At 39.5% G+C, this 25670-nt stretch overlaps 2 protein-coding genes and 1 long non-coding RNA gene across 5 annotated transcripts; 2 read left to right on the top strand and 1 right to left on the bottom strand.

The window, feature by feature from the left end:
- The first annotated feature begins 727 nt into the window (after positions 1-727).
- On the top strand, positions 728-3066 carry LOC126397445 (uncharacterized). Its single transcript, XR_007570662.1, has 3 exons — positions 728-1058; positions 1375-1546; positions 2974-3066. It is a non-coding gene; the product is annotated as an uncharacterized LOC126397445 (long non-coding RNA).
- Positions 3067-3165: 99 nt separating this feature from the next.
- Positions 3166-16691, top strand: LOC126397439 (xin actin-binding repeat-containing protein 1). 3 transcript variants are annotated; one of them, XM_050056258.1, is made up of 7 exons: positions 3166-3486; positions 3630-3708; positions 6197-6342; positions 7692-7733; positions 13304-13434; positions 15346-15522; positions 15637-16691. In XM_050056258.1, exons 1-6 carry the CDS (start codon positions 3205-3207, stop codon positions 15512-15514), a joined length of 849 nt encoding a protein of 282 aa, XP_049912215.1. In that variant the 5' UTR covers positions 3166-3204; the 3' UTR covers positions 15515-15522; positions 15637-16691. The 3 variants fall into 3 exon arrangements, with proteins under 3 accessions (XP_049912215.1, XP_049912212.1, XP_049912213.1); XM_050056255.1 differs by lacking the exons at positions 13304-13434; positions 15346-15522; positions 15637-16691 and adding an exon at positions 8146-13221; XM_050056256.1 differs by lacking the exons at positions 3166-3486; positions 3630-3708; positions 13304-13434; positions 15346-15522; positions 15637-16691 and adding exons at positions 4952-5107; positions 8146-13221.
- A 2887-nt stretch (positions 16692-19578) lies between these two features.
- On the bottom strand, positions 19579-24848 carry LOC126397440 (solute carrier family 22 member 13-like). Its single transcript, XM_050056259.1, has 10 exons — positions 24360-24848; positions 24075-24178; positions 23209-23363; positions 22902-23073; positions 22667-22787; positions 22486-22580; positions 20651-20865; positions 20447-20555; positions 20155-20349; positions 19579-20018 (listed from the first exon to the last, which is right to left on the bottom strand). The coding sequence occupies exons 1-10, from the start codon at positions 24732-24734 to the stop codon at positions 19928-19930; spliced, it is 1632 nt and encodes a 543-aa protein (XP_049912216.1). The 5' UTR covers positions 24735-24848; the 3' UTR covers positions 19579-19927.
- Positions 24849-25670: the final 822 nt, after the last annotated feature.

The following is a 25670-nucleotide window of genomic DNA, read 5'->3' as shown; positions in this document are numbered from 1 at the left end:
AAGCACCCGGGGTACTTTGCACATCATATCTTGATGTGGGTGGGCCAGGACAAAAACGTCAATATGTGGTGAGGTCGGAGTGAGAATGTGTTGGCTTTTTGGGAACTGTCTGAGACTGCAAACATTACAACAACTTTGTTTGCATGGTTGAACTGTTTATATGATGCATGCCATTTCTTAATCACTGCTGAAACAATGGACCATTGGTCGTTTGTCCAGTAAGAATCTATTCACATGCAATCGTTTACAAATGTTTAATTATAATTACAAATATAGCCATATTTCTCCAAAATAATGGAAGCATTTTGCCAGTATCTCCTGTACGCGTAGGAGTACTACAACAATGCACACTTTGAACATCTCCACTGTAAATTAATGATAGTGGATAGACAGTATTGCACATTTTACATCACTCATATATTCCTTTGTTGCATTGTAAATCTGTAACCTGACAGTCTGTGTTAATCAGTAGCTCCCAAAACTCAGGCCACACAAAATGCTGCCAAAGTGATACAGCTGCACACGATCACAACTCTCTCATTTTCAATACATTCTATTTGTTGTTCCTTGTGTTTGTCCCACTCTTTGCTGCTGTAATGACCCAACTTCCCCTCAAGATCAATAAAGTTAATCTCATTTTATCTTAATGGACGCTGTGTTGTTGCTCAAAGATCAAGTAATTACATCTGAGCTTTAGGGGTTTGACCCATCAAGGGTTCTCCTGAAGACTCACGGAGGAGCCGAAACACACAATAACAACAAAAGATGCTCGATTTCTGAGTAAAAGGGAATGTTGGATAAATTATTTCTGACTTGACAACATGAGTTTCTGCGTTTCAGATGAAATCAGCAGCTGTGCTCTGTCTTACTGATTGTTCGGGGATTTAGATCCTGTGTGCTACTCTCGACATTTTTACAGATCATTTTACACAGTCTGTTGCAATGAGGAAGAAAAAAGGACTTTGCTCGGATATGCTTCACATCGTGTGCAGGTCTTGTGATGCTGCGGAAGTGTCTCTGATAGTGACAGGGAACAGACACTGACTGACGCCTGTAAGGTAACGATTCTACTCCACCTTTTCTTTATATATATCCCAAAACCTTGCTTTTATTTCTACAGTGAGTAGTTATTGCACTCTTTTATATTGCTCTTAAACAGCACGTCATCCTCATAATCTTTGCATTATTGTTAAAACCTGGCATTTCTACAAGTTAGTGGGAAAATGTTTAGCTTTACGAGTAGATAAAACGCTAGTGTCGGTGTTAAGATGATGGTTAAAACTGTATTTATTGACATGACATGACAGACTGCTGATGCTCTGCAGAGAAAGCTTACTGGAGATTATGTCACTGATTTTTCATCATGTATATTAGGTGATAAAGCTATTTGCAAACTGTTGTGCTGCTGTGACGTGATCATGGATTGGAAGAGTAACCTGAGGCGCACCCAGTCACTGAGGAGCGTCCCCTCGTCATGTGACAAGCCCACCTGGACAGAGGCAGGGCTTTGGGACAAGACAACATCTGTGTCCCAGCTTGTTGCAAGGTGAGGGAAACATCATCTTCCTCACTCTTTCTACATATGTGACAACTAAATAGTACAACCCTCCATAACCTTCTACATGCCGTACTTGTATGTTAGTAGATGATTAAACAGCCCAGTTGGCAGATGAAAATATTGGCATTGTACATTTCTGAAAATCATGTTACATTTCTATGTTTCATCATATCATGTCAATGTTTCTAAAGTGATTTTGTCATGGGTAGGTGGAGGAAATGGTGGCTAGCACGACAGCTGCCAAGCTACAAACAAACGAACAGCAAAACAGGTTGATTTTTTTGTGAGATCTCACTGCATTTTCAGCAGAGGTGTTTTTTTTTTTATTTGCAAGCCATCACTGTGTTTCCAGCAGTGATTGTGATCTTTCTTAACTCCTCCGATACGATACGATACGATATGATACGATACGATACGATTCAGGAGCTGCACAGGTGTTGCTGCCTTACAATAATAGTCCAGAAGAAATGAAAAGCATACACCATAAAAAAAAAAACCCCATAACATATACTGTACATAACAGTATTGCCCATCAGCCACTCATGTGTTGCACATTACACAGAGCACCATAAGCAAAACACAACCCCTAGGCAGAAAGCAGCAGCAACAGAGTCCGCGTTGCTAGCAGAGTAGCGCCACCGGATGTAAACATGCACACACATTAACCACAGCATTGTTGCAATGTAAATAAACACAAAATTTCAACATTAACACCTGCAGATCAACATACAAAACCAGCTGATTTCAGCAAAACGTCGTAGCAGTTCCAGCGGTGATTTTGCCACCAAAGGTTGATTTTTTTTTTAGTAAGCAAACACTGTGTTTCCAGCATTAATTGGGATATTTTCCTAACCCTGATAAGCATTTTTTGTGCCTAAACATACATACATGTACCACAGCTTTGTTGAAACATAAAGAAATACAAAATTTTCAACACTGACACCTAGGCGCGACAGCTGCCAAACTGCAGAGCAGCAGACAACAATACTGGTCAATTCCAGCAGTGATTGTGAACTTTTCCTAACCATAAACAAGTGTTTTTGTGTTTGAGCATACACACATTAATCAGAGCATGAAACAAAGAAACTTGAAAAAACTCAAAATTTGAACAATTACACCATGGTGCGACACCTGCCAAACTGCAGACCAACAAACAACAAAACCAGTTGATTTTAGCAGTGCGTTACTGTGTTTCCAGCAGCCATTGTGATCTTTTCCAAACCCTGAACAAGTGTTTCTTGTGCCTGAACATAACCACAGAGGGTTACTGAAACATAGGGAAACATAAAGGTTTAACATATCCGCCACGTAATAATGTCCAACTGTCACAAATCTGTGGTTTTCAGAAATGTAGCATGCCAACATTTATTCTGCTGATTGCATTGTGATTAAAAAACCTTTTGTATACGTAACAGGTATCAAACTGCAGTGAAGGGAAGCGCATCTATTCAAGAAACTTCAGTAAATAATGTAGAAGCAAAGACAAAGCAGGAGTTCAAAGAGGTAACCTCTGACTCAAACACAAAGCATCTTCAGTGTGGAAAAAATAATTAATACAGCTGCAAGCAATCATGTGTTTTTTCTGTGTGTATCACTGATAGGTAACACCATCCCTTCTGGAGAGTAAAGAGACTCTGGAGTCTCTGATGAGGAGAAATGAGATGAGAGAACAGTCTCGAGACAAAACCAATCTGACCCGCAGTAAGTCAGTGGGGAGCCTTCATAGCAGCGCAGGGTCCATCGGGGCCCTGAAGGCTCTGTTTGAGTCGAAGGCAGCCACACAGAACACGGTGAAGAGCAGTGTCAGAGCTGTGAGTTTCACGTCACCTTACAGGGAAGCAGACATCATGCCAGTGGTTAACGGAGACGTTGAAGAGGCTCCAGCTGATGATGCTAAAACTGATGCAAAAGATCATGTGACTCGAAAGGTAAAGACAATCACTCATATTGGCTTAAACATCCGATTTCAGGCCATTTCCATCATGTTACTTCCATAAATAGAATACATATTGTCACATCGACAGACATGTGGCTACTTAGCTGCAGTGACCGTTTATTTGTCTCTCTCCAGGTGGTGAATCAGACCCGGATAGAGAGGAGAAAAACAATAGGGGGTATTGATTTTGAAACAATGGCATCCTCTCTAGCTGGTGAGTACCAGACAACTTTCATCAAAGTGTGCACTGAGATGAACCGCCGACCTGACCATTATGTTTTCCTGTCTACTGCCCAATAAAGCTGGGAAATAAATCTTCAAAGTGTATTTCAACATGACAGAAAGATCACTAAAGCATCCTTCTATTGAGTAGCTATCAATAACACTTTGACTGAAACTTTTTATTGTTCAGTGAGGGGAACTTGATTGGGACTCAGAGTTAACAATTTAAAAACAACATAAACACATGTTAAAACGTAACATAAACTACATATAGCAATCATAAAAAAAAATCTTAACACTAAAGATACATTTCAAGGATAAAGACCAGTTGATGTGACTAACTACAGCCCTGATCAAGGCTGTGAGGAAACTGAAACTGGCATCACGCCCTTAGGCTACTCCAGACCTTGATATGCTTTAAAAGCTCAGATACTAGTATCATGCAAAAAAAGAGTCAAAAACAAAAATCTTTTTAAATGTTTAAAAGAGACTGGAAATTCTGTTGAAACAAAAATTTAATTCAGTACTAATTACACAGAAAATTGAGACAGTGTTTGAATTTTATAAGCACACAAGATGTGATTAAAAACAAGTATATAAAAATAGAAATGATTGGGATTGTGCGGGAGAACATGAAATTCATCGCAAATAGAGAGTCTTTAGTCGGCGCACAGGAGGTCAGCTGCAAAAAATGTATTGAGTCGACTGGAATGCATTCAGTTCAACATACATAAGAAATTACAGTTGCATACAAAAATTAATATTGTTTAAACAATCATTTATTTGGGTAAGTCATGATTTGCCTATGATTAGTGTCAAATTACATAGATCTATTTATAAAACATCAAAGGACATTATCAGGGAATACCTGACCTATAAATTAGGTATTACCCAATCATCTTTTGCTTTCGATCTACCACAATAGCAAATATCAGCCCAATTCAGTGTCTAAATCTTCATGTAACTGAAAAACCCCAAACAAGATGCCAGCTCCTGCTAAACACGCCTTGGAAAGCCGTCTCCCAGTCCTCTGACTCAGGTCAAAGCTGTGGACGGTATGAATGAAAGGGACGAGGTGAAATGGAGATGAATATCAGCACAGTGACTGTGCAAGAAGCTGTGATTGACTCAACCTGGTGCGGCTATAGTAAACCACTCCAGAACAGGACAGAAATAGCCAGCGAGCTGCAAGTCCGGAATAGGTGCAGGAGGGTGAAAGGGTCAGCTGTCACCGGGGCAGGAATGAGGCAGAGAGGGGGAGCGACTGAGAGTGGTAGAGGCTCCATTAGCAGACACAAAGCAACAGGAAATCAGACCTGACTCGCTCACAAAGACTGAAAGAGAATAAGAAGAAAGGCAGGTCAGAAGGAGCTGGGAGCTGTTCGTTTTCTGTGAGTATAGATTTGTATTTGAATGGGTCAAAAAGAGAATAATCTGTGTGTCTGCTCAGGAGTTATATGGCTTGGACATGCACTTAGATACTTCAAACCTTATGAAGCTTAATAAATACAATATACTGAGGCAGCTTATAAGACCTATGATGGATAGTTTTTGTAGCTATGTAAATCTTGAAATATTAGGAAGTTGAGACTAGAGGCTGACTTAAATGTTGCAACAAAATTTTACCAAATCCTCACACTAAAGAGTTCGGTCCAAATTGACAGCAGAAAGCAAGGGTGCAGGTTTTGTTTAACGTTGGGGGTTTGGTGGATCTTCACCAGAAAATTTTGAGCATCAAACACTTAATTTTCTGCATTCTGGTAAATTTCGATGCATCAATTTGTGTTTTTTCTGCATCAATTTATGATGTAAATGTCCTCTGCTACTTTCATATTTCATTTCATGTGGCAGCTACTGATCTATCAATTTATCATCCTTAGTTCTACAATGAATTTTACGAGATATCAGTGCTTATTTTGCTCTTGTATGCTTCGTCAACTGCAGCTGCAGTGACTTGCCTGTCCGTTTAACGCTCAGTATCTGTGTCAGTGGAGTCAGGTGTCTGTCCCTCTCCACCACAAGTGGTACATTTATAACTCGACCACATGCCAGCTGCTGAATATCAGCTCAGGAAGTGTTATTACCAGTGACCCTTGAATTGGAAACTATTGACACACAGTTTGCTGATATGGATGTGACGCTGAAGCCACTGAGTCAGTTGTATAAATTCAGTTTCTCTCAGTCACATGATGTTATGAAACTCTCCAAATATAGCATTTATTTTGATCCCAGCTGCCTTTTTAACAGCTGATATTAACAAGTAAACAAAGTGAGACAAAATCAGACTACTTTTGTCTTTTCCCTGATATCCCATGCAGAGAATTTAATTGCACATTTTTAACACAGCAAGTACTTAATACTGTTATCAACATGGATCTCAGCCATCTTAGATTAGGCAATTATTCTAAGCACTACAGAGTATAACTTGTGTCATGAATCAATTTAACACATTCAAACTGGTGTGTGTGATGTCTCTGCAGATGAAAAGAGGAGGTCAATTGCAGATTTTAGAGACAGCTCCTTCATCCAAACCAAGGAGACACTGAGCGTGTCAGTCAAAGCTATGTCCGCTCTCTATCTGTCAAAAGTGGCACCGCAGGATTCGACGCACAGCCCTTTAAAACCGGTAAATACCCGTCTACAACTTATGTGTTCTCTCCTTTCAGTCATGTCTCCTGGAAATGTAATTGTAAGTTACTAAACTGCTTTCTTAATAATGTACCTAATCACTGCCTGGATTATGATCAGAGATGTTTCTACTACATCCATGTACCATGTAGGCTTTGGAAGGAGGTGGTTGGGAAGGATGGTGGGCGTACACAGTGCACGACAACTTCAGATTAGCGACCAGACTCCTGTTTTAGGAATAGATAACAAAAGTACTTTGGACCAGGTTATGAAAAGATTGTGGTTTTATTTACATTTTAACAAGAAACATTATAAGAAAAACTTGTCTCAAGTTTCAAATATGTTGTTCATGAACATTTTATGAATGACTAAAATGCGTTTTTTTAGTGAACATTTTGTTGATACATTCAGTATCACCATTAATGCAACTTGCCAGGTTCGTTAATCACGAACATTTCCTCTTCAAGTTAATAGAAAACATACTTAACTCAGCATTACGTTTCTCTCAAAACAAATTTGCTGTTTCAAATTAGTTATATATAAGCGTAATTTCTAGGAGACAGGACTGCTCTTTTTTCTTCCAGGATTTTATTTCCCTATTTTATAAGTTAACTCTCAAAGATATGCACTGGGCTAAAGCTAAATCTTACAGACCAGTGGTTCTCAACTGGAAGGTCACTGTCCAAAAGTAGGTCGCCAGGTCCATTCTGAATGGACCAATTGACTTGCAAACATGTCAACTTTGTAAAAAACACACTTTATTTTGAAGTACAGTGAATTTCTGGCACAGAGCTTTTATTTTGAAGTGCTGTTTCCTGCTGTAGAGTGAGTAACCAGCGGATAACTTCTTGACAGAGACAGCAAACTAGCTCAACAACATGGCGACAACCAAGTATGACACTGAATATAAATATAAATAATATAAACTGTTTGGACCTTGGGCTAATGAGTAAGGAGCAATCTGGACCCCGCGGCTGGACTAGCTGGGAACCACTGTCATAAAGCATGACAAAAAAGACTACAAATGTATTCAAGCAGTTTCATCTTAAAATTTAAATTACAAGATTTTATTACACATATTAAGTAAGATAAGTCTATCTCAGCATTTATACAAAATGATGTATGATTATCAGATCAAATAACTAAATATGTTTTTGTTGTGACCTTTAAACTTCACTGTGGCAACATATTTTACGAAGTAGATTTATAGCTACACACTGCAGCTTATTATCTTTTTCAGTATCATGTAACACACTATAAGTGTAACAACATATCATTTAATGACTCTGTCAGCCAACATTGCTCATGTCAGGCTAACCTGAACTGAAAAATATTGTTTCTGTCTAGGCACAAGGTCAGTCATCTGAATCTGGGAAGAGGGTCAAACAGGTAAGGTGTCATTTTACTAGATATTCTGCATGACAATGTGCATCTGATTTGCACTGCAACAATAACATCTTCAACACTGTCATACCCCATACAGCTCAATAACTAACTGCTTGTTTTCCTAAGAGATGAACAATTTGCTTTGAAAGAAATAAACAGATATTGGATGCCTTCCAGTCTACATTTCATTTTACTGTATTTGCCACTGTGGTTGCATTTGCTGGTTGCTTTGGAGCTCATCTAACCCACTGACACCTGGCGTGTGGAAAGCAAATAAACTGGTATGATCTGGATGGTAATGTACCCCTTTCATTGCTGTAATCATGTCTGCATACTCTGGAGCATGGGTTTCACTGGATGGCTCACTTCTGTTACTAAGAACTCAATGATGAGAACACTACTTTGTTCTTCTAAGATGGCTGAAGACTCCCAACATACGAAAGATGACATCCCTCCACCTCCTTCTGGCAGACATCAGCCAGGACCAGAAAACATCCATGGAGCACATTCCCTACAGTCCATGCCGGCCCAACTGTCCAAAGAAAAGCTACACCAACAGCGGCAGAAATGTGAGCTGAGAAGGCTCCTGAAGCACACGCACCCTGAGCTGAAGATGTTGGACGAAGTTGTGGATGAGGAGCTTGCTGAGGTTTTGAGCTCAGAGACTGAGGTCACAGCTGGCGAAACTGGATATGAGGGAGAGGTCCTTTCAAAATGTTTGATATTTGAGAACTGTGCCGTGACCAACAAAGTATCTCCTTACACCCCCAAGATGCACACAGCAGAGGGAACAGCAGAAAGAGGCGATGTCGGTAAAATGTCAGCTGTATTTGGGAGACATGAAAACAGGCCTTGTAATGAAAGTGAGAAAGGGATCGTGGAGGATGAGAAAACACTCTGTTCTAGTCCAGATCCTAACAGAGAGTGTGAGGAGGAAATGAAAAGAATAGATGTTCAGGCTACCAGGAGGATGTTTGAGAGTCAGTCTGTGAACACGTCTGCACTAAATTCAGATAATAAAGTCCATGGGAAAGTTTCTGTTTCTGGGGATCAGACAGGGGCAGTCCAAAAACATAAACAGGTTTTTGACATGTCTAGCACAGAGAATGTACACAACGAAGACACAAGCAATACATGTACCAAAACTCTTGATTTGATAGATCCGCCCAATGAACAAGACGAATGGGTCAATATCACTGACCAAAGCTCCGACCATGACTTTTCTGATTGGGAAGAAGTTTCTGCTGGTGAAACAGTCTTTGAGGGTGAGCCTACGAGCCCTCCAGATCCAGAAGAAGTTGGGAAAATAATCAAAACAGGTACGGACCTTTTCCAAAACAACCCATTTATCCCAACAAACATAGAAAGAGAGCATTCCAGTGTGCATGCCTCAAATTCCCAAAGCCCAGCAGGAGACAGTGGGGCAGCTGAGGACTATATGATAGCTAATGTCAAGAACAGAGCCCACTTGTTTGAATCAATGCCATTTGACAAAATCAGGCATCAGAACAAGGACGAAATTGAGACGATGGTGGAGAACATCAAGGAAACACTGAATTCCCTTTATCATGTCAACGCCATACATTCAGATGGCTCAATCATTGAGGTAAATGAGACTATGATAGCCAAAAAGGCAAAATTCTCACTATCAGAGAGTGGGCCTGAGATAAAATATGATGAGGTGGCTGAGGGTGGTGCACAAAACTTCATACTTCAGTTGCTACCACGGACAAACCTAAAGCCTCAGATCATTTACCTAAAGGAGGGTAGCAAAGGAAGCATGGAGGCCACAGTAGTGACTGTACCCTTGCACCAGCACCACTTCACCATCAACCAAGACACAGAGTTTAAAACTGCCAATGTGGTTCAGGTTGTTGAGGATATTCTCAATCAAGATAACTCTCTGCGGAAAGGAGTGATTATCCAGGAGGATGCAGACAGATGTGCTGAAGTCATTGTTTACTCCCTCTACTATTACTTTGATGAGGATGATGTAAAAAGTTACTGTCCCCCACAAGGTGCAGAGTATGATGAACCAGAGCCAGAGAGAGGTGATGTGTATAAACCAGACAATCAAGAACTCAGAAAAGGCATTATCAAGTCAACCATAAGCTGCCTCTCAGAAGCATCTAAATATCAAACCTGCCAAGGATCCTTGAGGCCTGAAATCACAGTAAAAGGGAATGTAAAACTGTTCAAGAGTTGTATTGAAAAGGGAGATTTGGAGTATTTGAAAACTCTTCAGGCCGAGCCAACAGTGCAAGAGCAAGACCTTCCTCTTGATCAAAATGTGGCTGGACAAGAAATAGGTGTTCATCATGAACAGAGAGGTGATCAAGAAGAGGACAGTACTGCAGAGTGGGTCCCAGTGGATGTAAAGAGACTGAAAAATATGTTCTCTGGGGACCAAAGACCAGTTCAACCCAAGCAAAATGCTCCTGAAAAGAAACAGTCCTCTACAAAATGCAATGTTGGGGTTTTCTCCCATGGGCAAGCAAAGAATATTTGTAGGGAGTGTGGTGGCCAAACACAAGAAGAAGCATGCAACACTGCAACTGCACCACGGGGATCATATCTACACCTTGATACACGGGATGATGGCAGGATCCACCAGGCTGAACGAGTCGAGGTGGTGGATGATGTTGAGATCTCTAACCTCCAAACTGCGATTCATAGCCTCCAACAGGCAACAACCGAAGCCAAATCTTTGCATCAATCATCACAAGAAAAACTGAAATTCCTTGTTCAGGAATCTTCCAAGGAACCCGATGTCTCAGTTACAGCAGGTGATGTCAAGAATTCAAGAACAAAGGCAGAATTACCTCGACAAAATGAGGGCCAAAAAGAGGACTCATGCACTGAGCCAAGGTGTCATAAAATCCCATCTGCCTCCAATATCACCTCAGAACATAAATCACCCCCCCACAATGAGACTACAGACACACGCTGTATAGACACTAACTCTAAAGAAGTACAAACTACTGAGACATGCATAAGAAAGTGTCAAAAAGGCACAGAGGTTGTCTCGAAACAACATTTTCAAGCTGCTTTGGTGTCTGCACAGAGTCCAGAAACATCTGCTGCACAGCAGGAGGATGAGGAAGTTGTTTTTCAGGGTAAACTTCAAGAAGCTTTGGACTCCCTGGAGAGATCCAACATCAATGTCAGTAAAGGAGATTTCAGAGCAGCTATGATATACAGAAACTCATCCAAACCTCACACAGAAAAATCACAAAATGTGGATGCAGTGTCTGTTCAAAAGCCCACTAAGGAGGAGTTTTGCCCTGTGTCTGAACCTAAATCAACTCAAGCACAACTGAGACAAGAGGTCCTCGAAGAACAAGTGACTGCAGCGAATGCACAGCCCCAAAGCCAAAGTGAAACCCTAAATAAATCAACTAAAAGAGCTGCCACAGAGAAAAGCAAAAGACCTGTTGGTCCAAAACCAGCCCTCCCACCTAAACCTGAGCATCTAAAAGTGAAAGAAAGAGACATTGAATCAGCCAACACAAATAATCCCGAGGCACCCCAAACTAATACTGTCAGACCCAAAGAAACAGTTCCCCAACCACTGCCAATGACACTGATGTCACATAGTGATTCAGTGGATCATCAAAGAAATAAGCTTTTTGATGAAGCTACACAGACGTCTCAGGAAATTAAAGTAAGGCATCAAATCCAAGGTTCAGCTGTTATCTTGGAAAGTGATAACACAGATAAGAATACCATTAAGCAACAACAGGAGATAAACGCCACAGCTGAAGAGAAAAGCCCACAGGATTTCCCAATCAAAGATAATATGAATGAAACAGATGAAAGCCATGTAGATTTTCATGAAGCATGTAAGAAATTTGGAGGTAAAAAGGCAAAGAATGCTCCTGCAAAGCCAAAAAGAGTAAAACTGGCCCATGCTCACAACAAAAACCAAAAACACATGTCTAGGGATAATTCCTCAGCTCTTCCATGTGTGGATGGGGAACCACAACAAACTCTAACTGGTCCAACGTGCAATAATCCAAACACACGTGGGCAAACTGCTGACAGCAAAGACAAGCATGGGAAAGACAGGAAACAAGAAAGCAAAGTTGAGATGAGGGAAAAGAAAGGGCGAGCCGAGACAGAGGACGAACGCCGACAGCGGCTGTCAGTTCACATGGATGAGATCATGAGAGGGAACATAACAACAGCCATGGAAATTTTTGACAACCTGCTAAAGCAGGAGGAACTGCAGAACATTCTCAGTCGAGTTGAAGAAATTGAAAAGGACACGAGCGAGGTCGACGTAAGATCCCTGAGGGGAGTCTTCGAGAATGTTCCTGACTGGGTTGTCAGCTCTGACAAAAGGAAACAAAAAAAGGCAAAAGCAGAAAACAAAGAAGAGAGGCTGCCATTAACAAGAGGCAACACTGAAAGCAAGTCCTCAATGGCACATGTTTTTGGAGATCTTGAGCGAGCCAGTGAGGAAATCATGAATCTTAAAGAACAGACTTTAGCTAGACTCATGGACATAGAGGACGCCATAAAGAAGGCTCTTTATTCTGTCTCTACCTTAAAATCTGACTCAGATATTGCTGGTTTATCATGTCTGTTCAAAGAGTCATTAGGGACAGGACAACGATCCCCATCATCTGGTAATATCAGCAAAATAAGCATCGGGTCAAGCAGAATGAAATCACCGCAGACACAGGAAAGCCCTACAGCACAAAGAAACACAGCTCTGCCAGTTAGCCAGAGCGCAAACATTGAAGTGGCCTCTGCAAAACAACGAGCAAGTCCTCCATCTTCGCCTGCCTTTATCTCCATCCAGTCAGCTGCTAGAAAAGCAGATAAAACAGAGGTGCTACCACCAGAGACCACAATCTGCCCAACATGTCAACACAGCGCAAAGACAGAGGAGACATTCCGGACCACTAAAACGCTGACATGCAACAGCCCTGCTCAAAACAGAAAAAGGGACCCCAGAAAAGGAGGTCAAAAGCAATCCTCCCACAACCCTAAACGAGAGCTCAGTGTACTCGAGGTGCAGACTGACTGTGATGGGAACAGTATCACTGGCACCAAAACAGTCACAGAGAACTATGAGAGGACTGATAACTTAGGAAACCGGTTTTACTCTTCTAAAACCTCCACTCTTGTCACTGCTCAGCCAGAAACTACAACATCCACAGGTCAGACCAGTCCGGCTACGTACCAGGTCACCAAGTACCCAGAAGTCTGTCTGCAAGTCAATCAGAAACCTTAAATCATTCACATACAGGTGCAGTTTGTCACCTGTTAGCTCAGTGTTTTCATATATTTTATGACAAAGTTGTGTACATAATTTTACTCACAAATATATGAATTATGTTGGTTATTATTGTTTGTTTGTTTGTTTGTTTATTTATAAGAGGTTATTGGTTTAAGATTTTCTTATCTATCTTAAGGATTTATTTGTAGATCATACTCTTTACTGTTTCTGATTTTCATTTGGAATTAAAGATGTGTTATTGGTTTTCACTTATGTGTTTGTTATTATTAATAGTTAATGTAAGTCTTTTTCTTTTAATCAAGCTCAGTCTCATTTCTCTCGTCAGTTTCAACCAGCTTGTCGAGAGATGTGTTCAGCGTGCGTGAAGCCGGTTTATCCCATGGAAAAAATCACTGCTGACAAATACATTTTTCACAAAACCTGCTTTTGTTGTAAACAGTGCAAGAAAAAATTAAGGTGAGATACTGAATTACTTTTTATAGACAAATCACCTGCAACATTGATCAGTGATTTCCAATACTGACTTCTTGTCTGTGCCAAAACAAGTTAGTTACTTTTATTACTTTAATATTGATAAACTTGCATTGGCCTGAATATAAGATAGCACTAACTGTGAGCTGACCACAGCTGTTTGTATAGAAACACTACTTATTATACATATGTAAAATAAGAGCAATATTCCATTTTTAACACATTTAAATGCATTATCATATTAAGATTATATAAGATATGGTTATTTAAAATACAAAATATGAAATAATAGACTGTCACATTAATGTTGACAAACATGACAATATGATAATAAATCATTTTAATTTTGGTCCAGGTTAGACAAACTGAGGCAGAACCATTTACAGCTACCATCTTTGTTTAGACTGATGAAAATTGTTGCAACATGGGGAACAGGTTAAAAATCTTTAGCATGCAGCAGTTAAAACATATACTGTACATGAGTAGTGCAAACAGAGGCTAGCTGACGTCCTGCTTCACTGTAGCAGTGCTTAGGTTAGCAACTGGTCAGACTTCTGTTGTTTAGACAGGACACTTACATAAATACACAGGTATAAACATATATTGAATTTCCATATATGAAATATGTACATATGAAGTAAAACATATATGTACATATATCCACAAACTACATAGGAAACCCACTAGAAACTGGAACAATTGACTCATATGTGTAGCCCATACAAATATGTGTGTTTATGTATGTGTAATACAGTTATTGCTATATATGTCAAATATACAATTATTTATTTATAGCATATATGTATTTGTATAAATGTGTAATGCATAAACTTTTCCAAGAGTCAGCACGAATGCCGGTGTTCTTAGCTGCTGATATTTAAATTGATTAACAATAAAAAAAAGTAAGCATACAGACATTTTGCTGTTTTCATAAACTTGCATATGTAGATTAAAATACATTGTTAACATATAGCCGCAATATATAATACTATATAAAAATCCATCAGAAATATTTTTTTTAATATATGTACAAATATATGCTTATACTGTGGACATATATATTATGGACATATATATCCATCCCAAAGCCCATAAATATGTTAATATTTTATATGTAAATATAAAATATAGACATGTCAAAAATTGATAAGAAAAACATACATAAGTGTACAGATTTTTTATGTTTGTTTAGATAAACTTGGTCCTGGCTGCATCCTTTTCAAGAACATCCACTGTCACAGAATATAATACAACCCAATTTTTTCAAACATCTATTCTTATATTATCTTACATTCAGGCCAATAACTATGATAAACTTCATGTATAACAAATATATTCTTTAATTTATTACATTTTTCATTGATTAATTGATTGATTGGTTAAATGATCAACAGAGGCCGTACTTTTTGCAGACTAAAAATGATTTATATGTCTTTGGAGCAATGGTTCCCAAACTGCAGTGCCATAGAACTGGGAGACAAATATCAAAATTGAAGCTGAACAGACCTTTTTTCACAACAGATATTTTGAGTTGTAAAACACAGGTGTAACGAGTGATGTTAGTAAATGCTGCTTTGCATTGCAGTACTGTCATTGCTGGAACCAAGTCATCATGATATTAGTAGTTACACTTGTGCTTTTCCTGCTATGACAAGTAAAAATCATGACAGAAAATATTTGGGAACCACTGGCCAAGAAGTTTAGGGATATGACAACTTTTGTAAGACAGTTTACAAAATGCTTAATGAAATACACATGATTAAATAAAAAAGTTGTAGTTTGTAATTTGTAGTAAACTCTGTGCCACACAGCTACTGCAACTACAAAAATACTCTGACTGCCTCTTACCAAATGTGGTCGTTGAAATAACCTTTGACAAATTCTGCTAATTTGTAGCATGTACAATTACACACCTTTATACGGGGAATTCTACTGCATATTTCACTACAAACAACTGTTCAGAAGAAAAGGGAATTACGATGAGGGTTTCGGACGTGCTCAACACAAGAGCCGCTGGCTTCTAAGGAGCACTGCTGACGTGATGTCCAATGAGTCTGAGGCATAAACACTAATGTGAGTAGCAGCAGGCAACGCCCATCTTTATTACACATCTTTGATCGTCATATTCATGGTCTTTCATTAACCTGACTTCCCTCTATTAAAACTGTGGTCTGTGTTTTTCTTCAGCTGATCTGATGGTGACAATGACAACATGGAAAATACTGAAGATGAGTTTGAGGCGCCATGCTGTGACCAAAGATTTCACAATATGTTCATATAGTGATTGGTATTTAATCACACAACACACAACCTAATTGCCACAATGGCAAAATCATATACTCAGTTTTATAATATGACCTTTTGCTTTTTTTAAGTTAAGAATTACTGCAACAAATTACAGTAAATATTTTTGTACAATCCTTTCCTGTGGACAAAGCGAAATTGAAAAAACTGTAAATGTGATTTTAGATGGGATAACAGAGAATCAAAAAACACTATAATTTTGTTTCAAGTACTCTGGGTACCAGGGAAATTGATGTGAAGAAAATTCCCACCATTAACAGATTATTAATAGTTTTTTATCGAATAGAGATATAGTTCAGTAATGATTAAATGTAAAGGCAGAATGCATTAGGATGGTTATGTCTACAGACAGAATAAAGAAGCTTATTCACTTGGTATCTACTGTGTAGTACTGCTAAATTGTTCATATCAGTAGTATTTCGTGTGTTTGTCAGTGTGTGTCCTACCTGGATACCGTTTGCCTGTAATTTTGATCATTTTCTTCATTCATTGGAAATAATCGTTAATCATATCATGCATCTGCATTATGTCCAAATATGTCAAAATCAAAGCTATTATATGGCTGAACTGCCTTGTGCTAATTAAGTATACGCCTAACACTGACTGGTGTAGAGTTTGTGGTGAGCTTCTATTAACAGGATGCTACAATCATTAATGAATAAAAAAATTGAAGAAGAATGAAAAAATCATTCTTAAGATGTATATGGTCAGACCCAAAGTAGTACACATCACTTCCTAAACCAGTGTAAGATAATAATATATATTTGACTCTAATAATGATAATAACTGAAATACATGTTGGAATAACTACATTGAAATTAATTTGACTTTAAGCCGAACAACCTGTAGGTGTGAATCAAACCAAACCAGTTCTGAAATACAATGCAATGAAAATAAACTTAAAACAAAAGTGACAATAAAACCTCCTCTTCTCATTTATTCTCAGTTTTTATTTTAAATGAAAAGCAGAAGGATTAGTGCTGAATTAAAGCACTTAAATACAGTAAGTGTCTTTTATCCTTAAAATTATGAGACGTTGCAATCAAGAGAGGCAGCAGATTCACAACTTCTTTTTGATGCTACTGGGTGCCTTTTCTTCTTTATATCTTTACAAACATATTGCACTGAAGTAGTTATCCATCTGTTCCATTAGACTGTCTACAGCTACTGAGATAATGCAGTTCACAAAATTGGGACCTGAGAAGAAAAGTTAAAATGTCCATTTAATGTACAATGTTGTACTGCTGGTTTTCCCTCACTATATCACCTCTTCTTAGCTCTTCTGTGTCAATTTTCTGCAATACATATAACATTTCTCAGTTCTCATAATAAAGCCTGGTATGTACGCCACTACAGGGTGTTTACAGATATAACCAAGTTAAATTTAAGACATTTTAAGACACTGATTTCAGTTCAAAATGAACAGAAAGGAAAAATTCTAACAATTGGAGAAATTTTCATGGTAATGTGGCTGAAAATATTTAAGACCCATTGAATCTTAATTTAAGACAATTTAAGACATTTTAAGGCCTTATGTTAAAAAAAACTTACTTTGAGACATTTAAGGACTTTTTAAGGACCTGTAGACACCCTGCGTGACTAAGATCATATTCATTATGATGACTCATCTATTCATTCCATAATGTGTGTTGAAAGAGTTCATCAACTCACTTGAGCTCAGTGTGTTGCTGCAGTTCAACATTGAGGGTTTCAGGCAGTAGCAAAGAAAAATCTGCAGCATCAATGGGGACGATGACGTATATCAGCATGGGGATGTGTGGTTGTAGAAATCCAGGAGGCTGATCAGATGCCCGCCCCATGAGCACACATGGAGTTAAATGTACAATGGACTCAGCAGCAATCCCGTACTGGTTAATAGTTAACATGGATATTTTGTGCAATCATCTGTATAAATATAGGATGTGCCAAAAGAGGCAGTGGCAGCAACTTTACCCAGATAAAAGTGTTCCCCAAAGATGAAGTGTGTGAGGTAGATGGTCAGACCACAGATACCAACATTAAGGCTAATAATGTTGTTTACAAAGCCTTGTTGCAAACGTAGGTAACAGTAAAACAGACTGCTTTCCTGAGCACTAACTCTGACACAATGCTGGGAGCACCTTAGGGGTGCTTCACAATCCCATCCATCTATACATCCTGTTACAGTGTTAATCCCATACACTTCAGTGGTTTTCAAATCCAAATCCACAGGTGTTTATATTTTACAGCTTTCACTCTGGTTGACTGGGATGGTGAAACGTCTTTGTTTCTTATCTATCAGGTTTGGTCCATGCTCCAAAATCCAGTCAGTGTTACAGTGATGTTGAAAGCAGAGGCTGACCAATTCATCGGTTTGGCCGATTCATCGGCAGCGATAGGACTTTATATAAACTATCGTCAATGAGGGAACAGGGCTATGATAGTGGCTGATAACTGTAACCTCCACTTGTTACATGGGTACGACGTAAGGCTTTTGCACAGGGTACCCCACATGCAGATAAAAGGTTATGTGTGCTTTGGATAATTTGTATGATTTGAATTAAAGTTAATTAATGTAGGATGACTTTACTTCTTTATCAGGGGCATAATAATGCTGCTGGTTGCTTTCTCTGATTTGTTAGCAAGTATGGTCACGATAATTTCGTTAGAATTAAGTCGCAAGCCACTAGCAATGTGTATGAAATTAAGTTCTGATAATCTAAACGACTATTAATTCATTATTACTTCGAGACCGGGAGGGGCCGGCACTCAGTGTGCTCCAGCTCATTTCTCACCACACATCAGATATAATTTTCTCAGAAAGCAATTATCCTGCATTTTTCTGGCAATATAGAAATGTGGCTTTGTCCCAAGGAACAGCTGATTTTACCGCAAGGCTGTTGAGTGGCGTTAATGTCATAACAGACCTGTTCTCAGTCAGTAGTTGTCTCTTGAAGCTGTTCTGTGATTATCTGCTTTGCTCGATTTTTACAATTTTAATGCTGTTCTTATATTGTTGTATTGTTGTTATATATATTGTTATATACATTTAAACTCCCTGTAGACCTACACAATACAAGGATGAATTTTTCAGCTCTACACCCAGTTTGACATCAGCCTGCTCTCTTCCAAATAATCCAGCCAAGTAATTATCCACTGATTAAATTCAGTTGCACAGTTTGATCCCCCTCAAAACTCCACCTAAAACCACCTCAGTGCCACATGTGCCGATTCTGGGCTTTGGGGCTCAAGCAGCCATGGCAAAGTTCGAGCACTCATATTCAGTATACAGTCGGGGCCCATTGAAAGCAATTCCAGATTAACTTCCTATGCGTAGCCTTCGTTCCGCTTTGTCCCGCCGTACTGACGAGCCAATTTTACCACTGGACCAAAGCACCTTTTGGAGAAAAAGCATGCGCAGCGACTTGTTAAAGGCTACAGCGCACAGCTGCAATTAACAACAACACTTTCCTCTTCAACAAGCAGGAATTATCGGCCGATTAATCAGCTATCAGCTTTTTCCCGCTCCAAACTGTTGACGTTTTATTGGCCATTAAAAATCCACCATCGGTCGACCTCTGGTTGAAAGCCTGCAAATACTTGACCAATCACATTACTGAAAGTTGGAAACATGTTGGGCATGCATAATGCAAGCAATAACCTTTTCCTAAACAAACCAAACTCCTGCAGAATCTGCCCAACATTGCCCGATACCCAAACCCAACTCAAGAATGTGATATGGCACTTAAAATGTCTTTGGATTTATGTTCCAATAGGGAAGAACTGCAACAGTTTTTATGGATCAGCCAACTGTAAAACTTTAAACCAGCAATAAAATGAGTAATATCACAGTTCAAACAAATGCAACTTTACTCAGTTTAACTTTACTTATTTAGCACTTTAGACATTACACTGTGGAAGGTGCTTCATAATACAGACAAGAACAAAATAAAGGGGAAGAAAGGAAGTAATATAAAAATTAAATTTAAATAAAAGGTACAAACAGACAACAAATACCTACTATTACGGCATATGGCTAGACAACCAGAGGAGGTTCCCAAATATGTAGTAAGAAAAAAGTGAGAATAAGTGATGAGTGATGAGTGATGATGAGTGATCGGCCCTATGGATGAGATTGGAGAGATCTCATGCCACAGCATCAGGTTCATTTTTAAAAAAAAATGTTATTTGGCAATTAGACATCTCCTGAAGGAGAGGAGACCTCCTGCTCCTCTTTTTGTTTTGCACATATAGTATAGTCCCCTGTAGGCCCAGTCTTTGGTTTTCTGAAATTAAAACAGAAGCAGCATTATAACAGATATAAAGTTAATACTGTATCATTTGTTCTTGAAATCAGATTAAATATTATATTTGCTCTATTACAGTATTTTACATCTGTGTTGGAAAGGTTCATCAACTCACTTGAGTTCAGCGTGGTCCTGCAGTTCAACATTGAGGGTTTCAGGCAGTAGCAAACAGAAACCTGACGTAGCAATGGGGACGCTGCCGTATATCAGCATGGGGATGGTGTGATGGTAGACGCTCAGGAGCCTGATTAGTGGAGCAAGGATGCCCCCCACACGAGCACACATGAAGTTAAGACCTAAACCATTCTGCCTGCAAAAACACACAATTGATTTATTTAGGAATCTTGTGCTCATTGTTAATCATTTATGTCTTTTTTTATTCATCATGGGCACAAAATGGACTTTACCTTAAACTGGTAGGGTACAGTTCTGCAGTATAAACATAGGCTGTGCATAAGGACGCAGTGGCGAAATATTTCCCCAGTACAGCTATGGCTGTCACCACCTCAGGAAGATCTGATGAGTAAATAATATTTTAAACAAACAATGGCACGTTGAAACCCCTGGAGTGGATATTTAAAGAAATTAAAAGTATATTCAAAATGCAGTACCTTTTGGGATAGCAAGGACCAAGAGAAAAGCAGCACCCCCGAAAAGCAGAAAGCCTGCCTGACTGATTCTCCTTCCAAAACGTTGAATTAGAAACAAAGTGCTGAGCTGTGCAGGAATTTCCACAGCACCAAAGATGAACTGTGTGAGGTAGATATTCAGGCCGAAACTGCCAACATTCAGGCTCATTCCAAAATACAGAAGACTTGTTGAAAACCTAGTGTCAGAGGTGGTGAGATGGAAGTTTTAGTTTACCAACTACTGTAAGAGTGATGGCTGAAATACCCTTACCACTGTCCTGTGTTTTACTGGACATCCAACATGCAGCTGCTGGTTAAAGTACAGACACAGCCTCCTCATCTATCAGATCATTAATGCTTTATGTTAATGTTGTGATGGTTGTTCATTACCTTAACCTAATATACTGTATATACAAATGGATGACAAATTAAAGGAAAAACCTGAATAAATGAATGGAGTTCAAATAAACACAAGAAGTTTGTGCTCTAGAAAAGGATCAACACTCAGTGAATAACCTCCTAAGCCCTATGATAAGCGATTATGGCAAGGCTTAACTATACAAACCAGTGAGCAGTGATAACTAGCATGTCTTTGGGGTCATCGGGTGGGAACCTCCTTTCACCAGTGTTTCGTCTAGTTGGTCCCACGACACCTTCAGGAGGCTAAACAGTGAACTCTGGCGTCCCAGAGACACTCCCCTAATGCCAGGTCTCACTGCTCCCCACACCAACCCAACAACCTCCTTTACCTTACTTACACATGGCTTTCTCAGCCCAAACAGCACTGCCACCTTCAACAAACCCAGGCTCCGTACATGCGAGCTCCAGGTAGAAACAGTGCTGATACTACCTTTCCTAGCACATTCACCATACTCTATTTCACACACTACATAGCATAACTACAGTATAAGCTAAAGTTAAAGGAGACAGATAAACTCACAGGATCAGCCAACACACTCACCTTGCAGCATGGTCTCAAACAAAAGGGATTCAAATAGGCCACTCCCACACATAATAACCTTCCTCTTCCTGGATTTTCTTCTGGGAGGACTAGCTAGTGTATCTCTCCACCTGATCTCAAGGAGTTATGTACCCTGCTTAGTAGGTCCCCTTGCTGGCCCCCAACTGACATTATTTTTTCTCATCCAAATCCACTGACTAGCTCTGGCTGCTTCATCTGACATTTCCCTCACTGTCTTCCTCAAACTCTGTCCCCACACTCCGAGTTTCCCCAGGAGCGAGACAGCTGATCTTGCTATGAAGAAACATGGCAAATTCACTGCATGGTACGACTGAGTAAGTCACATCCAATCGTGCTGTGTGGCATGTATAAAAATCTTAAGCAGGTCCATTAGATTCTGAGTTTTTTAAATTGAGATTTTGGACCGACCATTATCAAAACACCAAAATGAGGGAACATCTTTTGGAAGAAACACCTTACTAAGACACTTCATGTAGATTTTTCCTTCAAGAACAGACAATCCAAATACTGGCTTTATACTGGGCCAATTACATTTTTGTGTCAGCCAGTGCCACTAGAAGCCACTAAGTCCTACACACAAGGCCAGACTGAAAAACAGTTTAACTTCTACATCACTGCAGCAATGTGGGAAGTTAAACCACATGTGATTAGCAAAAACAAGAATTTCAAGAGGTGTTAAGTTGCTTTTGACAACCTTACATAACGACTAAAGAGGTCTATAATATTACATAGATAAACATTGTGTATTTATGTAACGAATATTAGTGAATGCTCATTAACAGATACAGACAGTGGCATTAATCAGTCATTGTAACTGAAAGAGAAAAATACACACCAGTTAAAGCCCATGAGCAGAGTACGTTTTCTCAAGTACGATACTCTGAAGATGTCCAACATGTTCTCTCTTCTGCAGGGAACCTCCATCTCTACCTAAACACAATGAAAGTTTTTAGATAACATGATTGAGGAATTTAATTTATTATGCTTAAAACTAAAGTGTGATTGATGCAGCTCACCTTTTCCAGCAAACCTTCAGGTACTGTCCTCCCATTCACTCTGGCTGCCCTTCGGAGCTCCTTTAGCGCCTCCTCCTTCCTGCCGTGGGTCATCAGCCAGCGAGCTGACTCCGGGAGAAACCTGATGGAAATCAGAATCACAAAGTACGATGTAGATGTTATGTTTATAACTTCTCTGGCAATGTTATTGGAGAAAACATGTGTCTAGGATATTTTGCCCCTAGAGGCTGCTGACCAGTAGAGTATTCCCACAATTACGAGAAGAGGGCTAAAGAGCACCAGCTGCAGGATCCTCCAGTTGGAGATGAAATAGGCAACACCAGGTAACACCATCAGTCCAACAGGGATGAAAAGCAGGATTGCCATTGTACAAACAGCAGACTTGGAGGGACTGGTCCACTCCACCCCTGTAAAATTAATAAGCCAGATATTGCAATGGACTTTAGTCATCTATTTTTATCTACTCACCTATTACAACACATTTCATTCGTCTGTCTCTCCTGATTGAATTGTCTTGACTCACAGACGAACAGTGTACCTACCCATCACAGTTGTGTTCATCATAATGACACCTCCTGAACTCCCACAGAAAAATTTCAAGACCATGTAAACATAGATGTTTGGCGAGAGAGCAGTAGCCAGATCTAACAACAGTACGAGAGAGAGGCAGAGTAGGATTGCAAAGCGTCGTCCAAATCTACAAACAGAGGAGAAGGAGCATTTGTTTTAAAGAACACAAAGTGAATCCACATATTTACTGATTGTTATTTACTGTTTGCTTTTCATAGAATGGGGTACATTTTTGGGTATGTGTCCCTTCAATAGTTTGTCACAGAAATAATTGTTTTTTCATCTAGCTTTTTTAGATGACAAGATGCAACCATTTTTGGCATTGCTTCATATGTTTCTCCTTGCCCATATATCTTATTTTTAATTTATTTTGCACAGTCTTGCTGGACTTCCTTTTTGTAAATGTAAAACGTTAGGGTGATGGCAAAGCTTTCAACAAAAATAATCTTACTCTTGAACAGAAAGGTCTATCTCTATGTGTTTTTTCCATTACGTCAGTCATTTCAGATGATAATCTGCTGCCAGCTGCAGCGCTCTCCCTCAATTCTAGACCATTAACAAAAATTGTTGTGTTCAACAAAATGGACACGAAAACATGAGAAAATAGTCTGGATTAAAAATGACCAAATTAAACCTTTAAGGTCTGTTTTTTAAGATTATTTTGAGGCATTTTATGGTTTTATTTGAGAGTCAGAAAATGCAGAAGAGAGAGGGGACGCTGCAGCAAGGACTCAGCTGGTGAGCTACTGGTGCACCCCAACCTTAAAGTCTTACAAAGCCTTAGAACTATTGCATGCATCAGGCAGGTGGTCAAAGTGCATGAGTTACTGGTTCTTACCTGTCAGAAATTGCCCCATACGCCAAACCTCCAACCAGAAAACCTGCCATATAGATGGACAGTGACGCCTCAATCAAACCCTTCTGGTCACAAACTAGATCAAACTGAAATTAGAAGAGCACTGTGAAACTAAATGGAAGGGATACTAAAAGATCAAATAAAGAGAGCAGGGCCATAGCATTGAATTACAACCTCTATACACAGACCTAAGTGTCTGTGTGAGTAGCATTTTGGAACCTGAGGGTCTTGTGTCAAGTAAAAACCCTGAGGTGTTTGCTTGCTTACCTCTGACATGATGCTTGAAGCACCTATGGGTGTCTCATAGTCCCATCCATCTATACATCCAGTTGTAGTGTTAATCCCATCCTCTTCAATGGTTTCCAAATCCAAATCCACAGGTGTGAACATTTTACAGCTTTCAAATCTTCCATCCTTGTTGACTGGGATGGTGAGATTTCTTCTTCTCTCAACTGTCAGGTTGGGCCCACGCTCCAAGATCCAGTCAGTGTTACAGTGATGTGGAAAGCTCATTCCTGCAAACACCTGACCAAACATGTTAAAAGCAGCAAATATGCTGGGGATGCATAATAAAGCCACTAACCGCTTCTGAAACAAACCCAACTCCCCAACTTCCTTTAGGATCTGCCCGAAGGTGCTCATATTGACATGTAGCGAAATTTGCAGAGGTTCCTCATCAAAGCTCAATGCGAGATATGGATAAGCTCAACTCTGGGTGCCAGGAGTCTAGCACTATATCTCATCTTGCCAATTAATGTTTAAACCAATTCAACCCAACAGTGTGTTATGGCAGTCAAAGTGAACTTTGCTATTAGCTTGGCTGCCCTATCTGCAACTCTTGTGTCTGACATGTCATGACCTCAGTAGCTTTGGCTCTCGTACCAAATCGTAAAAAGCAAAGTAACTATGACTACTTTACTTTTGGTTATAATTTCAGTCCAAATTAAAGTTTGTTTCTTCCAATAATTTGTTCAGCACTGTACCAGTTCCTCATAGGTTCATTTACTAGTTTTCTAAAATTACAGGTCCAGTATTTATATCAACAAAGTCACTTGTGACCTCGGATGACTTTCATCCACAATATAATTCCTACAGATTCTGTTTGTGGGTTCATGAGATTCAAAGTGACCAGGAACACTGGTAGTCATCCAGGATTCATAGAACTGCAGTTACATCCATAACTTTAGTTCTATTTCATCCTTCCTGACCACAAGAGGGAGTACTTCAACACTAGATGACTTATAACAACCTTGTCTTGAGGAATCCTGAGTACCTACCTCATAGAAATCAAGCAGAGGAACTCGGCCGAAGAACCACTCCCGGTGGATGGAGGTTGGCAACACTGACCCTGTAGTATGTGGAGAATGTGCTCTGTGACACCCATGAGGGCATGACACATATGTCCTCCAAGAGCACCCCTCTCAGGATCGCCAACAATATGGAGACACTACTGGTAGAGTGGCACTTAACTCCAGATGGTAGAAAAGAGCTATTTTTGTTGTATGCGTAGGCAATAAAATTAACAACCTGGTGGGATGGTCACAGTTTTAACACACGACCCTTCTTGGGACCACTATA

The sequence above is a fragment of the Epinephelus moara genome, chromosome 11 (genome assembly GCF_006386435.1).
Source record: "Epinephelus moara isolate mb chromosome 11, YSFRI_EMoa_1.0, whole genome shotgun sequence".
NCBI lineage: Eukaryota > Metazoa > Chordata > Actinopteri > Perciformes > Serranidae > Epinephelus > Epinephelus moara.
This window is presented reverse-complemented; position numbering and strand designations above follow the sequence as displayed.